Source organism: Mus musculus, chromosome 10 (genome assembly GCF_000001635.26).
Source record: "Mus musculus strain C57BL/6J chromosome 10, GRCm38.p6 C57BL/6J".
NCBI lineage: Eukaryota > Metazoa > Chordata > Mammalia > Rodentia > Muridae > Mus > Mus musculus.
This window is the reverse complement of record NC_000076.6, coordinates 61,893,185-61,909,170: the sequence shown is the minus strand read 5'-3', so window position 1 is coordinate 61,909,170 and position 15,986 is coordinate 61,893,185. Positions and strand designations below refer to the sequence as shown.

At 51.1% G+C, this 15,986-nt stretch overlaps 1 protein-coding gene across 27 annotated transcripts in view; it reads left to right on the top strand.

Annotated features, from left to right (window-relative positions):
* Col13a1 (collagen, type XIII, alpha 1) overlaps positions 1-15,986 on the top strand; it is a 140,973-nt gene that overhangs the window by 70,036 nt on the left and 54,951 nt on the right. For 12 of the 27 annotated variants that reach the window (NM_007731.3, XM_011243342.2, XM_011243339.2 and 9 more), the window contains 8 exons: positions 454-489; positions 3,891-3,917; positions 6,031-6,081; positions 11,997-12,032; positions 12,799-12,825; positions 13,811-13,837; positions 15,111-15,137; positions 15,230-15,256. In NM_007731.3, coding sequence (NP_031757.1) covers positions 454-489; positions 3,891-3,917; positions 6,031-6,081; positions 11,997-12,032; positions 12,799-12,825; positions 13,811-13,837; positions 15,111-15,137; positions 15,230-15,256 — 258 coding nt within the window. The remainder of the gene's footprint in view (positions 1-453; positions 490-3,890; positions 3,918-6,030; positions 6,082-11,996; positions 12,033-12,798; positions 12,826-13,810; positions 13,838-15,110; positions 15,138-15,229; positions 15,257-15,986) is intronic. The other 15 variants (NM_001304757.1, XM_030244857.1, XM_006513171.4 and 12 more) reach the window with 7 other exon arrangements.

The following is a 15,986-nucleotide window of genomic DNA, read 5'->3' as shown; positions in this document are numbered from 1 at the left end:
TGGCTCTGGCAGACAGCCCTAGGGCTGTCATTGGTCCTTCTGTCTTGCTCTGTGCCTTAAAGCAAGGATAATGACTCCTAAGCCCATTCTGGCTGTCACTGATGGGCTGCAAAAACACAAGCCTGAGGGAGAAAGGGCTTCAGAGACTGAGGTCCAGAATGACAACCTCCACCTACTGCAACCTGTATTCCGCAGCACCATGCTTGCGTACAGAAAACAATAGGTGAGAGATGAAAGTCTGACTCAGTCCGGGCATTGAGGCCCTGGCCTAGTTGGTGATGTCTCCTGGCAGGTCCATCGGTGATGTCCACATGACACTTGGTGCCACTCTAAATGTTTTCCTAGCTGCTCCAACAAAGCTGGCTAGCCATGTCCTCAAGTTAGGTGTACACAAGCTTGTGGGATACTCTGGCAAGTGGCAGCCACACTAACTGTTTCCACCTCCTTCATCAGGGGGACAAGGGTGCCATCGGGATGCCTGGACGTGTGGTGAGTTGGCTCATGTGTCCCTGCTTGGGGCGCCATCACTTGCTTCTCCAAGCTGGCTTGTCCTCCATGCATGGTGAAGTGCTGCACAGAGCTACATCAGGAGAGCCAAGGAAGGGGACAGGAAGACATTTTATTCCAGCCTCCAGACTGAACAGAGCAGCATCTAGCAGTTCATCTGCACACACAGCTTCAGTTACTGTGGTCAGATATTTCAACTGCATCTTAGGAAACACTGTTAAACTTGTTCTATTTTATTGCAAGGTATCCTTTTTAAATGTTCTTGCTGGGCCTAATTTATAAAATTAAAGTTTGACATAGGTACACACATATAGAAAAGATGTAGTACACATAGGGTCCCATACACACCATTGTTCCTAGCACCCACTGGGGACTTGGAATGTGTTCTCCTGGGAGACACAGGGACTAAGTAAGTACGCTGCAGAAAGTCATTGTTCCTCCAGGTCCTCTTAAGGGTGAATGCAGTTAATGTTTGCTTTTGTAAAGAGAGAGATGAGAGCTCTTGGTCAGAAGATATGAGAAGGCTAGCCCTAGACATTGAGTCCCCAGCACCTGGGCTGTCCTGTCAGCCTCAGGTTGAAGGGCTCCTGGGGCAGGATCCATGGTTCTCAACCTGTGGGTCTCGACCCCCTAGAAGGTTGAGTGAGCCTTTCACAAGGGATCACCTAAGACCCTGCATATCAGATGTTTTACATCACAATTCATAACAGTAGCAAAATTACAGTTATGAAGTTGCAATGAAAATAATTGGTTGGGATCACCAGTATTAAAAGCTCAAAGCGTTAGGAAGGTTGAGGACCACTGGTCTAGACAGACAGAAGCCTGGGTTAGTAAAGAGCATCCTGAATTAGGATGGACATGGACACAGGGCTGCCCTCCTCTTCTTACCGCTAACATCCCACCTCCAACATGATTCCACCGCTATCTCTGCTGGCTTTGGCTGGGACCCTCGCTGCTGTGCTGGCATTCGCCTTAAGCATGACTGTGACATCTGTGTATGGATTTGCATGGCTGGAGCAAGCATGGAGTTGGGGGTACCCAGAGTTTTGCTAGTACCCACACCCTGCTGGGCTGTGAACCAAAGGGCCTTCACACACCAGCTCATTAGGCCCTCGAGTGAACTGTCTAAGCAGAGGTACAATCTCCATCCCACCCCACCCCCACCCCACCCCCAGCACTCCCAGGAGAAGAAGCCCAGGCTCTGAAGGTAAATGTCTTTCTCAAGGTTACACATTAGGAAATGAGGAAGCAAACACTTGATTACAGGCAACCAGGCTGCAAACTTGTATCCTTGACCAGGGGTGGTCCACCCCTAGCATCAGAGCTGAAAGAAGGAGCTGACTTTAAACGGATGCCTCAGAGGCCTAGAACATTCTAGAGCTTGGTTCAAGAGCTCCATGCAACCTGTGAGTTGTGAGGCCACCTCTGTGGTACTGGAGGAGGGGGTGGGGTGGGGTGTTGTCACATCAGTTGATGTCATTTTATCCAACATTTACCCTATTCCTAGCATAGGCTTTCTCTAAGTGGTATCTCACAGGGACTTCAGCATCCTCAAAGCTCTTGTCCACTGCGCCCTCACCTGCCCCTCCATACACATACTCAGCAAGGCTTGGTACCCAGGAAGAGTGAAAAACCAGTCAGCGTGTACAGCTAGCAGTGTATGTTGGTTTTCAACATTTTAAGACCTGACAGCGTGTGGGAGTCTCGATCCTCTCCACAGAGTCCTCACACTGATTGCATACCAGGACACAGGGCACTTGCTTGCCCCCCAACCCACCCACCGTATCTGTTCCATCAGTCCATCCATTAGACACTGGGTCTGTCTATGCTGTCACTGGGTCCCACCCAGTTACCCTGCCATCCTTCCTGGAGCGATCATATTGGATGCACCTAAGTCTCACTATAGCCTTAATGATCCCCTTTAATGGGCAAAATCTACCCCGGAAGGAGGTGAAGTTGATTTTGTACCCAAGCCAACTGGCCTACCACCTTGCTCTTGGTTAGGTAAATGTTGGGAGTCCCCCCCACCCCCGCCAGCCCCCTGCTGGGTGCAGCAGCTGGCCTGCAGGAAGTTCTGCCTAGTGCAAAAAGTACTTCCGGCTCCTCCTTCCTGCCCTCCCTCATCGGAGCTTCCTGTGTGGTGGCAATGGGGAGAGGTAGGGGGGCCACCGGAAGCCTCCCACCTCCTGTGCAGAGCTCCTTTCCAGCCACTTTGGAACTTCTCACTGCTGGTGCTATTTTAAATGTGGATGGCCCATTTGGCTGCTCACTAGGGGGCCTGGCATAAGCCACTTGATAAGGACTGTAGTGTCCAATGACCAGGTGTGAAATTCCTGGGTCATTCCCATACGTCACCAGAGGTGGCACCACTGGCCTGTTGGGAGCTGCATGGAGGGAGGCTGCCCGCCACTGGAGTGACAAAGGAACCCCTGGCTGGGCATCCTGCTTTCTTTATACTCTGACTCGTCCAGCATCCTTGCTATGTTCACCTCCTACCACCTCTGCCCCTTTTTTTGTAATACTGGTGACTCAATGTAAGAGTTTAAGCATATGAGGCAAGCATCTTACCTCTTGAATTCAATCCTCAGCCCTCTTTAGACTTTATCTTTGAGATAGAATCTCACTGAGTTGTCCCTAGTTGGCCTTGAACTCAGCCTCTAGCTCAGACAGGCCTTGAACTTGTATTCTTCCTGCTTCAGTCTCCCAAGCAGCTGGGATTACATGCCTGAGCCACCCAAGCCCAGTCACCCCATTCTGTTTGTCCCGTGTCATCCTGCGTCCCCTCCCTTGTCTGCCCCCTCCTTTGCATGCCTCAAGCTTTCTCTGTTCCAGGAATGGGTACCCCTAATGGTTCCGATCTTACCTTACTTCACAAAGTTCTGTACTTGGGACTCAGAGGGACCTTCCGAGCCCCTGGGGTTCATGATCACAGACCTTGGGAACTTCTTCCCAGCCCCACCCATGGCCCTTTGGATTTGGCTAATTAGGAAGATTTTCTGACTGGGTTAGGGATCTCTCTCTCTCTCCCTCTCTCCCTCTCTCTCTCTCCCTCCCTCCCTCCTTCGCCCTCCCTTCCTTCCCCCCTGTCTCTCCTTCCCTCCCCCTACCTCCCACTTTTCACACACGCACCACTTGGACAGGATCCCTTGTTTCTTTCCTAGTGATGTAGACCAGCTGGACGTGCTTGCTGGCCGAGATGGCTGTCGCGTGTCTGCATCTGTGTCTTGTGCTGTGTTTCTTATTTCACAGTGATTTTTTTTTTTGTTCAGTTGCTGTGCCATTAGCATGGATTCCTGTTGTCCGTGTCTGTCTCTCATCCTCTTTTTTTCTCTCCCCGTCTCTCTTTTCCCTGTGCCCTGTGTTTCGTGGGGCTGCCTGTCCAGGGTATCAAAGGTCAACCAGGCGAGAAGGTGAGTCTTCACTGCCCCCTCTAACCCAGCCTTCTCTCTCACTGGAAGGCTTTTAAGCTAGCACTCTCTGAGCCCTGGTATGAAGCCCTGGGATTCCTAGGCAAGGCCTCAGCTGTCCCAGCTCAGTAAGCCTGTCCCTGCCTTACCTTAACCATATGCAAAGGCCCCCATTGCTCTCCTAGGGGCTATCACCCACCCCCATGAATAAAAGACTGCTTATCACTGCTCTGTAGCTGGGACTACCCAGGGGGACCCCAGAGTTACAGAGAGGACTTTCCACCCTGCCTGGGAAGCCAGGAGCCAGGTTAGGGGAGAGGACATCCAGAGAGAGCAGCCTGGTGGGTTCTGGGGATTTCAGAGCATAACTTATCCAATCAGAGGAGAGAGTATGGGGTTTGTCTGGAGTCCCCAGCAATAACGTGGGCAGGTTCCTGGTTCTCTGCTTTCCTTCCATCCTTGTAGACACTGGGCGTGTCAGTGTTGTCAGGATTGTGGATTGTTTTGTTCTGCTCTTTTTCTTTTTTCTTTTTGTGGGAAAGGGTTTTGGCTTGTAGCCTAGGCTAGCCTAGAAGTCATTGTGTAACTCAAGATGACATTAAATTTACAAAGATCTTCCCATCTTTACCTGCTGAGAACTGGAATTGCAGGCAGGAGACCTCCGACCTCCTCCCCACAACACACACAAACACACACAGAGTTACTGCACTGATATTGCAACAGAGTATCCCATCTCTAAAGTAGCGAATGCTGACTTTAGCCGAGGCTCCTCAGCGGTGGGCAGGCTGTATGGGCAGGCTGTAAGTGTTCTTTTCTAATGGCTCAGGTAATGCTGACAACCCTTCTTGAAAGCTTCACCATTCCTCTGTGCGTTAGGCCCAGAAAAGGAAAGTCACATGCTCATGGTCCCCCAGATAGAAGGTGACACAGCTGGAGAGGACCCTTGTGTGCTGTGTCTCCCGAGGCTGAAGCTACTGATCATATGACAGGGCGGTCTTCCAAGTAGATATTGGTCCCATCCTATAGGGTGAGACACATCACCTTCCCAGACCATGTGGTGATTTTAAGCACCTTCTAGTCTTATCCCATGGAAAGTCTATGTGATGGGGATGTTTTCCCTGCCATAGTTCAGGAAATGAACAGAGAAATTAGGAAGCTTCTTCCCACTCAGGCAGCTGCTAAGGAGCAGGGTTTCCCTTCAAAGTATCCATTTTGCCTTAAGTCAAGTCTGCTTCACAGTGCCGAAGTTACTAGTTCCAGATCACTGCTACCTGTATATGAGGTAGGACATTTTGTAAACTACAGTGCAATTCCTTGCCCACAAAGACTGTGGAGCATTCCAAGCTCCAGCTCCCAAGCAGGTTGTGTGAGCTCAGAAAGCTGTCATGATTTGAACTCAGAGCCCTGAGCTTTCTCATTCCCCTCCTGTCTGCTGCTACAGAGTCCTACCCATCAGCACCCTTCCTTTATCCAGCTGGCTCAGCCACCTGTCATACATAGCCCCCAGAGCTTTCAGCCATAGATCCAGGACATGCTATATGGGCTCAGCCTTCATCCTTTTGGAGCATCCGAGAGGGTCAGTCTCTGGCCTCAAGGCTGTAGAGCCCATATAGCCAGGATATTATTGTGTGTCTAACCATTCATTTGGAAGGCGAACTGCCAGGTGAACCCGGTGGAATGTCACTGCTGAGCCCCACCATTCCTTGTGGTTCCCTCCTGGCCTCAAAGTCATGGATGCTGCTCTCTTGCACTTCCAAAGCTCATTGTCCTTTCCCATTCACCCGCTACTCTTCTCCGTTCCTCTGTGACGGTCCAAGGTCCAAGATCGTCTTTGTGCTCCCCACTTACAACCGATCTCTGACCTCCCTTTGGTCTATGGTGGTTGGCATTCCCCTTCCTGGCTGCCAGCCTCCCACCCCCTCTTACATCCTTTCCCCACCAACTCCCCTCCCTCCCCCTCCCCCCATGGGAGGAGGAGGCATGCTTCCTTAGGGACTGCCTGGGATGTGGGTGATGTGGAACCTGGGTGATGGATCCAGCAAGATAGCACAACTGTACGAAGGAGGATGAGTGGGGTACTGAGGTACCTGCTCACATCCCCTCTGTCTCCCCACAGGGTGCCCCTGGAGATGCGGGGATGTCCATCGTCGGGCCTCGAGGCCCCCCTGTAAGTTGCTGATGTTGTGGGGGTGGGGTGTAGAGGCTGGGAGAGTTAATGAAAAGAGCTTTGGAGGAATGAGGGTGAGACTCAGCAGGGGCCTCTGGGTGTGGCCATCCCGTGTCCTGTGGTCATTCCTGTTGGTTCTCAGTATTGCTGTTGATGTTAGAGAAAGTGGGCTGACTAAATAGACCTAAATGACTGCCTCCCTGGGAGGGCTCCAGAACCTAGCTTTTTAGCCTTTAGCTGCAAAGCTCCTGCAGCTGGGAGGCAGGAAGGTGGTTGCTGTTGTTTATGTGAGGGAAAAGGGCTGCCTGCCTTGAGTAAGCGCCACAACTTTCTTTGGAACTAATCTTGGCCTCCCGCAACCAGGCGCAGATAACAAAGTACAGGTTCACTGACCCCAGCTCCCACTCCTGGTTCTCGTGAAGCCCCAACCCGCCCTCCAAGCCTCCACCCCCCAAACCCTATCCTTACTGTCAGTACCAGGTCCTTTGAGTTACCTAGAGCCTCCTGACTTCCCTCTGGCATGCTTCCTTAGGGACTGCCTGGGATGTGGGTGATGTGGGATGTGGGTGATGTGGGATGTGGGTGATGGATCCAGCAAGATAGCACAGCTGTATGAAGGAGGATGAGTGGGGTACCAAGGTACCTGCTTACACACCTTCAATGAAACCGGTGTCAGCGAGGGAACTGGAATTCAGCATAACCTAGCATGGGCCCCTCTCCACAGAGGAGAAGGGATTTTGGGCAGGGTCCTGTGTGGCCGTGGACCTCCTTTGCCCTGACAAGGAGGACTATGAGAAGCCTGTCACGTGATGAGAGAGGAGCAGGGAGCATAGTGAGAGAGTGGGATGCTGGGGGAGTGTAGTAAGGTATCATTTACATGGGCGGTTCTCAACCTCCCGAATGCTGCGACCCTTTAGTGCAGGTCCTCATGGTGTGCTTATCCTCCAACCATAAAATTATTTTTGCTGCTACTTCATGACTGCAATTTTGCTAGTTATGAATCTTAATGTAAATATCTGACATACAAGATACCTATATGTGACCCCAAGGGTTCATAACCCACAGGTCAAGAATGGTTGGAGTAGAGGACCAGGAAGTCACAGTGACGGGCACTAATTACAAGCTAGACCTCCAGCAAGGGCAGGGGTCCCCCTGCCCCCGCTCCCCAGCACACCACAGGAGGAACCTGGGAATCTCACGCCTATTTTGATTACCAGTGCAATTTTGTCCCAGTAGCCCTAGTTGGTGTCTACAGTGACTCATGACACTAGGTGTCCTGACCGTGCCCAGAGTCCTCTGACAATGGCCACCGATCATCACCCAGATGGTCAAGCCACCCTAGCTGAGTGACACCAAGTTACCTCTCAGTTGCCCCTGCTGCCTCAGCCTGGTGGGAATGGGAGATAGGCAAACAAAAGGTCTACTTGACAGTAAGAGCTGAAGTCAAGTAGGCAAGCCCTCCGTAGCAGCTGGACAGTGCACCCTAGCTGAGACTAACGATTGCTCAGCAGAGTCAGCGTTGTCATCCTTAAGGGCCACCTGCCCACTATCCTGGAGCCTGATCAATAATCCAAGCAACAGGGGCCATCCAGGTACTTGGACAAGGTTGACTCCCATTCCAGTGGCACAAGTGGTTGGGACCCAGTGTCTAGGTGTCCTCAGGGGAGCCCCATTGAACAGAGTGGGATGCTGGACCCCAAGGGGGCACTAGGCAGGTCACGGCTAAGCTAGGGACATCTGCATGTCCACACCCCCCCGGGACATCTGCATGCCCCCCCCCAGCTGTTCTTCAGAGACCAATAGGAGAGATCTGACCCTTACCAACAACCTAGAGGCTTCCAGGCACGAGGGAGATGATACAAACATAACTCTTTGCAATCCAGGCCCATGATGGCAACCTCATTGGCTGTGACAGTACAGATAATGGGTGCGGTGACAAGGAGTAGTGGGGACATGGCGGAAGGGAAGCACTGGGCTCACACCATGTCTGGACAGAGAGGCTGCAGGAGGAAGGGATGCTTTCAAGGTCAGAGCCCACCCAAGAAAGAGGGTCAGGAGGGGTGCCCAGCTCCTTAATCGGGAGAAGCACCTGGAAAGGTCTAGACCAGACAGCAAGGGTGAGACTGGAAAGGCCTGCGAGGGCTTTGTGTGACGGACCTGGCAAGCTATTCAGACCTGTATCCCTAGGCATACGGGGCCGTGGGTTGTGTTGTGTCCATGAGGGACATCGGTATGCAGCTTAGAGAGAGGCTGCTGCCTGTGCTCAGCAGGAACACAGTGAATGGAAGTAACTTGTGAGTGCTGTTTATATGCCCAGGGCCAAGAGATATACATCTATTGTGTTCTTGTGTTTGTGGGTGCGTGTGCATGTGTGCGAGTGTGCAAGTATGCAAGTGTGCCTTATGTGCACAGGTTTGTGTGTGTGCACAAGTATGCATGTGTGTGTGTGTTCGAGTGCATGCACACCATTTGGAGGTGGCCATAGGTGAGTTTTGGTGACCATAAAAATGAATTTTAGAGCCGGGTAGTGGTGGCGTACATCTTTAATCCCAGCACTTGGGAGGCAGAGGCAGGCAGATTTCTGAGTTTGAGGCCAACCTCCTGGTCTACAGAGTGAGTTCTAGGACAGCCAGGGCTATACAGAGAAACCCTGTCTCCAAAAAAAAAAAAAAATTGTTTTAGAAAAGAGAAGTCACCTTGGATACCCCACACTTCTAAGTCACACAGTGTATGGCAGTGCCCTGCTGAGGAGGAGCAGGTTCTGCCAGGGGAGGGAGGTGCCTTAGAGCAAGATGGATTTCAGAAATGAAGGGGTGAGTTTATTTTCCTTTTTCATATAAATAATCCTTTACCCAATGTAATGTGTGTCTCGTCCTGGTGAATGCTTTTGACTTGTTCAGTCCAATGCTGAACTTCTTTCAGGAAAGAAGTAAGTTCATGACTCTGCTAGGAAAAAGAACAGGGCAACCAAGACAAACAGATCAGAAGAGAAGGACCAGAAACAAAGCCAGACACCAGTAGGAAGATGGTTTGTGAGAAAAGCTTCATTGGATAGGAGAAAGAAAACCAGGTGGTGGTGGCTCACGCCTTCAATCCCAGCACTCAAGAGGCAGAGGCAGGCGGATCTCTCAGTTAGAGCTACAGAGCCAGTTTCAGGATAGCCAGGGCTACACGAAGACAAAACCAAACAAAGAGAAACCAGGAGAAAGAGAAAGGCAGATTGTTCTGGAATGGGACAGGGCCTGGGGGGGGGGGGGGGGGATGGCAAGTGGAAGGTTTGATTCTATGTATGGTGTGTGTGTGTGTGTGTGTGTGTGTGTGTGTGTGTGTGTGTACACGCGCGCGCGTGCGCCTGCCATGATGTATGCATATGGAGGTCAGAGGACAGTGTCATGGAATCCTCTCTCCCCTTCCACCTTTACACGGGTTCCAGGGATCAAGTTCAGGCCATCCGTTGCTTGCAAACAGAAAGAATGGAGGCCTGGGGAGGTGGCTCATCAGGATCCTGAATCTATCCACCCATTCTATCAAGACAGGTTGTCAATGAATAAGATACTCAGGTGTAATCTGGAAGTGGTGGTGTGTACCTATAATGTCAGTGCTTGGGAGATGGAGGCAGGAGGGTCAGGAGTTCAAGACCAGCCCCAGCTATATAGTTGGTTCCAGGCAACTTGAGCTACGTGAGACCCTGTCTCTGAAAACCAAACCAAAACAAAAGAAAAGAATAGCAACAGAAGACTAAGATGTCAAACATGAAGCCATAAACAATAGGGGCATAATATGAGCAACTGTTTTATAACTCCCAGAGAGAAGGTCCCCTTTGAACATGGCAGAAAACCCAAAAGCCCCAGGGAAAGTTTGTGTGTATAAACATGACCATCCTAGAGGAGTGAAAATATGTTATGAACCCTTCAAAGACAAATGGTGAGTTAGCCTGAGATAGTTGGCTAGCCTCTGCAAGGAGCTGTTCTTAGCAGACAGCAGTAATCAAACTGGATCAGAAAAGAAAACCTAACAGAGAAGAATAGGAAAAGCCAGACATTGCCTACCACCCTAGCTACTCAGGAGGCTGCGGCCGGAGGATCACTTGAGCTCAGGAGCTCAGGGCCAGCCTGAACAACATAGATCCTGTCTCAAATATATCTGCCTGTTTATACTCTATACACAAGGCACTGTTATATAAATAATACATAATACTAGTATAGCATATTAAATATACACCATAATAGTAGGTTGCCTCAAACAGCCAGCTCCCCAGCCTGGAATCAGCTTGACCAGTGAGCATGGGAAGAGGCCATAAGCTCAGCATAAATTGAGATGTAAATTACAGTCCCGATATAAGATTCCCCAACTGCCTTCTCCCCAACCTCTCCAGGAAGCAGAATCCCATGTCCCTGTGGTTGATGACAGCATCCCGGCCCCCAACTCCCCAGCCTTGAAAAAGCCCCGGTTAGTCCCGGACTTGGCCCTGGCTTGTAAGGATGCACCCTGCTTACCGGAGCAGGCACTGTAATTAGTGGACCGTGTGATTATCTTAGCCACGTAAATATCAGCCAAGATGACTAGGAAGATGCTTCTCGGAACCCTTCTCTCCTGACCTCTTCCTCGGGCCTCTCCGTGTCCAGAGCAGTTACAGAGAGTTTACATTGGGAGGTCTCGGAGATTACATTGCAATGGTTTCCGGGTTTCTCCTTAGGCCTATTCTTAGCACCACTTATCCTTGAGAGGAGAGAGGCCAGAGCCCTCTGACATATGAGTGGTGTCTCCGCTCTCTTGCCTTGGGACACTTGCCACAGGTCCATCCTGAGCCTGCAGCTGACTTTAGCTAGTTTCCCTGTGGACCAGCACCCTACCCTGACATGGCAAAAGGTCCTATGCCACCTGACCAGAAGGGTGACATAGATTCTGTGTAGATAGGATCCAGAAAGGATCCAGGGAGCCTGAAAATATTTCAGGGTCACAGCATGTAAGTCCAGAGAAATTGTCCCCTGAAAGGGACCTTGTTCCAGACCTTAATTAAGACACCTGTGGATCCCAAGACACCCTGGGGAAATGGCTTAGTGAGTAGAAGCTAACAGTGAGCGTTCAGTTCAGGTCTCCAGCGCGCACATGTCAAGTTGACCACAGCACCGGAGATGGAGACAGGAAGATCCCCAGAACTCATTGGCTAGCCCAGCCAAATCAGTGAGCTCTGGGTCCAGGAAAGAGACAGGCACCCTGTCCTTAAAACTTACAAGGAGAACAGTAGAATACGCATTAGGCGTTGGACTCTGACCTCTAGGCTCATACCTACATATACATGGGCACACACACAGGAACATGTATGCTCATGCGTACAATAAATATAAGTGATCTGGCTGGCTTCTGGTACCCCCTCTGGTCATCTTAATTCAGCACAGCCCAATGGTGGAGCTTCTATTTCCAAAGATATTATAAGCGTAATTGATGGTAGTTCCGTGACCCGATGAGATTACATCATTATTCCCACTCTAGGGATGGGGAAGTTGAGGTGTGGGGAGTTTGGATAATGGCTTAGTGTTACACAGTTGTTGATGGAGGCAGGATTAGAACTCAGCCTGCCAGATTCAACCATCCATACTTGCAAAGAGACTCTGCCATGTAAACTGAGGGTATCCTAAGATGAGAGCTGGCATGTCCTTCAGGAAAAGTGGGTGAGCCACTATCCCCGGGCAGACAGCAGAGGCTTAGAGGAGACATCCCAAGCCACTTCTAGAAGTAGGCTCAAAGAATACAGGCTGTTTGCATCCCTCTCTCCAGCCTGGTCCCTGCAGAAGCTCTGCTACATTATCCCTTTCTGTCCTCTCCATCCTAGCCAGCTCACAGGTGACAACACAGTCAGGGATGGGCTTGGCTCCACCCCTCCTCCCTCATCCTCAATGCTCTGTTCTTTTCAGGGCCAGCCTGGTACCCGAGGTTTCCCTGGATTCCCGGTAAGTGCAGAGGGTTTAAGTTAGCAGAGATAGGTAGGTCCTGAGCCTGGTTAGGTTAAAGTGTATCACCAAGACAATCTCTGAGGCTACATTTTCCCTCCTGATCCCTAGCCTCTAAGGACCCCACTCACTCTATAACCTTTCATGGGCCAGTAGCTTAGGGCTGGGCTTAGGACAGAGACAGCCCTATAGATAGATAGTGATGGCCAGGCAGGAGTGAGTGAGCTTACAACTGATAGATCCCGTTTGACACCAGGATGCAAACATATGGTGGGTCTAGAAAGTGAGCTGACTGACCTCTGGTCAGGATCTGAAGAGAGGCCTGTCATGGAAGCAGTAGTATAATGGCCACTGTAGCCACTAGAGTGTCCTTTAACTCGTGCCAATGGAGCCTAGATTGTTTGGAGTGGGACCAGGGAAGCAGCTGCTTCAGTGCTGACCAACATTAGCTTTCAAGAAACACTGTGGGGCCAGGAGGTGGTGGTGCACGTCTTTAATCCCAGCACTTGGGAGGCAGAGGCAGGTGAAGCTCTGAGCTCAAGGCCAGCCTGGTCTACAGAGGAATTCCAGGACAGCTAGGGCTACACAGAGAAACCTTGTCTTGAAAAACAAACAAAAAAAGAAAAGGAAGGAAGGGAAGATGGAGGATGGATGGATGGATGGACAGATGGATGGATGGATGAATAGATAAATTCTGTGCCCATGCTGCCTTCTGTATGGGGATCCTAGGAAGCTTGGGTTTTGCATCTGGCCTTTTTATTTGCAGGGTCCCATTGGTCTTGACGGCAGGCCGGTAAGTGGACTCTTGGCGTAAGTAGACCCTTGAGATGGGCTCTGTCCCTCCTCTGACCAGCCTACTCACCTGGGGCTTCTGGTCCTCCTCCACTCTGGATTACTGAAAGATATTTTCTATAGAAAGAAAACTGCCCAGGATGGCATTGCTAATGGGAAGGGGAGGAGGAGCTATTTGAATAAGTCACCCCTGACCTCAAGCAGGCAATCACTATAGTCAAGTTGGATACCCAGTGTCCGGAGCAAAAGTCACCCATAGACTTTGGTGGCTCTGAGTGGCTCCGTGAGATCAGGAGTTGGGAAGGGCAAGGAAGCAGCAGGAACAGCAGCAAGGTGGACTAGGACAGGCTGTCACTGAAGTGCCAAGCTACCTCCTATTCTCCTCAAATTTGGAGTTCCCTCAACATTCGAGGCTCCACATGCATACCTGGGTTCCCCTCTGGTCACTATACCCCTTTAACCTTGGTGTCCTGGTCCTAGCATTTTCATAGATATTAGAAGATGGCTGCCTCTCCAAACATCTTGGAGTACCCAAAAGTGCAAGCACTGGAGATGTAATGTACATCTCTCAACTCTTCTTCAGATAGGGGTTGTCATCTCAGGCGAGGACCTAGCCACCTGCCCAGCAAGCCACATGTAGCCCAGAGACTATAGTGGCCATATTTTCTCACCACAAGGCCAGGTATTGCCCCCACAAGCTGTCCTGGGTATATGGAGTGTATGTAGCTGGAGTTGAGGGAGACACCATCACCTCTGCTCACCTTTGAAGAGCAGGTGACCACTAGTGCAGTTGGGAAAGTGAAAGGGGAAATGGGCCTGTCCCTGGCTCATCCAACCTACAGGTTAGGGTCTGAGTGAGAAGTGACCATGTGACCATGTGAGAGAGGAGAGAACCTAACTGCAGAGATTAGGGAGGAGCGTGCTAGAGCAGGCAGGGTGAGGGACTAGATGTTGAAACAACGTACATGAAACCCTTTTCCTTCCAGGGCCACCCCGGACCTAAAGGGGAGATGGTAAGCCCCTCTACTTCCTTTCCTTCACTCGATAGGTAGGGGACCAGCCTTGTCAGCCTGCCTGTCACTATCAGCAGGCCCTAGATCCTCATTCCATACAGGGAGACGTGGCAAGCCTTTTCTCTCCTGCACAGGAGACATCCAAGGTATCAGGCAAGCCTTTTCCAACGTGATGATAGAACACTCTCCAGGTCGGGGTGGGGTGGTGCCAGTCCTAGGTGGCCTTTTACTTTTCCACAGTGCCTTCCCCTGAGCTGTCCTAGGACTCTCCAGCCCAGCCACTGGGAGCCCGCTCAGAGTTTCCTAGTTTCAAGGTAGATCCAGTTATGAGTCGGAAGCAGGGGGAGGAGCCTTTTCTACATCTTGCCATACTGAGGCCACACATCCAGATACCCAGAGGCCCAGAGACCGGCACTCTGGAGGTTCCTCACAGACCAGCATAGGGTTCTGAGCTGCCTCAGAAGCTCAGGCAAGGGTTCAGATTTACAATGTGTTAGACTGGAAAAGACTAGCCTTTCGTGGCCTCACCCTGAGCTGTGTGTGAACACTGCTGTTCTCTTGGCACTGGGAGGCAGAGGTGATGCCAGCCTCTTTCTCCTCTGGCCCAGTAAAGGTCTGCAGAGCCTTCCCTCGAAGGGCCAACCCACACATGCTTCTGTCCTGTACATCAGTATGGGCCTCCTTAACCAGGGCTTTCTCCTGAAAGCTTACCAGACACTCAACCCTACTCCCTAGAACCAAAGGATACGACAACCTCGACAGCAATGCCAAGTCCCCTTATGCCTTCCAGGGAGCTCAAACCATGGATTAGGGGATCCAATCCAGCTTCCTGTCTTTACCACAGGCCTCACACAGTGTGTCTTCAGCACTAGCCTACCCCACCCATGCCCCCCAAACCTTTCTGGTTCAGTGGCCAGGAGAACAGGAGGCAGGCTATGCTGGGGTCTCTGGGGATCCCAAGTGAAGGATGTAAGGTCCTTCAGAGCAAAACACCCCAACACCCAAGCCTCCCATGTACAGGGGTCTTTGAGACATCAGTGACTGGAGGAAAAGCTGAGGGGGTCAGGGAGCGACTGGCCACACCCACTGAGGCTTGGCGTAGAGGGTCATCCCATCTTGGATGAGTTGGACATAGGCCACTGTGACCTGTAAGGCTTTGGGACATTCTGGGAAGCTCTAAGAAGCCCAGGATCTGTCCCCAACCCATCCAGGTATGTGTCTGTGATTTACCCACCCACTGACACCTGTGTTTTTTTTTTTTTTTCTCCCACAGGGCCTGGTGGGTCCTCGAGGACAACCGGTTTGTAACTCCCTTCCTTGTCCCCAGCAGGGAGGTTGGGGACCATGTGGCCTGGAATTTGAGCCCTGACAGTCATTTCCTTCTCTTTGTAGGGACCTCAGGGACAAAAGGGAGAAAAGGTAAGTGCCACTGAGGTTTCCTGTCAGGCAGAAAGGGGTCACAGTGGCCAGACAGGGGCCATGGTGGGCATTTGCAGACCTGAGGTTTTGTTCTTTGGTTTTTGTTTTTCCGAAAGATGTACTTGTTTATTTTATGCAAATGAGTGCTCTCTCTGCATATCTGGGTACCTGGGTGCCAGAAGAGGGCATCAGATCCCATTATAGATGGTCGTGAGGCACCATGTGGTTGCTGGGAATCAAACTCAGGACCTCTGGAAGAATAGCCAGTGCTCTTAACCACTGAGCCATCTCTCCAGTCCCCAGACCTGAGTTTTACAGAAACCCTAGAGTATGTAACCCAGTATGTAAGAGAAAAACAATGACATTTCCTCACCTGTTAGTCTTGAGTTTGAAGACCCTCGTGCAGTTTGGTCCTCTCCACCTGCCGTCCTGCAGGGGCCCTTCACTCTGAGAAATGGACTTACATATAACCTCCTCCATGATCTGTTGTTCACTTTCTGGCCAAGATTGGTAGCTTTACCCCTGGGCAGTGGTACAGGAGCCTGGGACTGTTGGCATAGGGGAGGTATTTCCAGAGAGCCCTGCTAGCCACAAGCCATCTTAGAGTCTGTTGACCCCATCAAGACTCCTCTCTAACCCAAGGGGTTGGGCTGAACACGGAGCTGGATATAATTCCTAATGCTACCATCATGGCAGGTGGCATGTGGTGGGTGGGTCCTACTCCTGCACC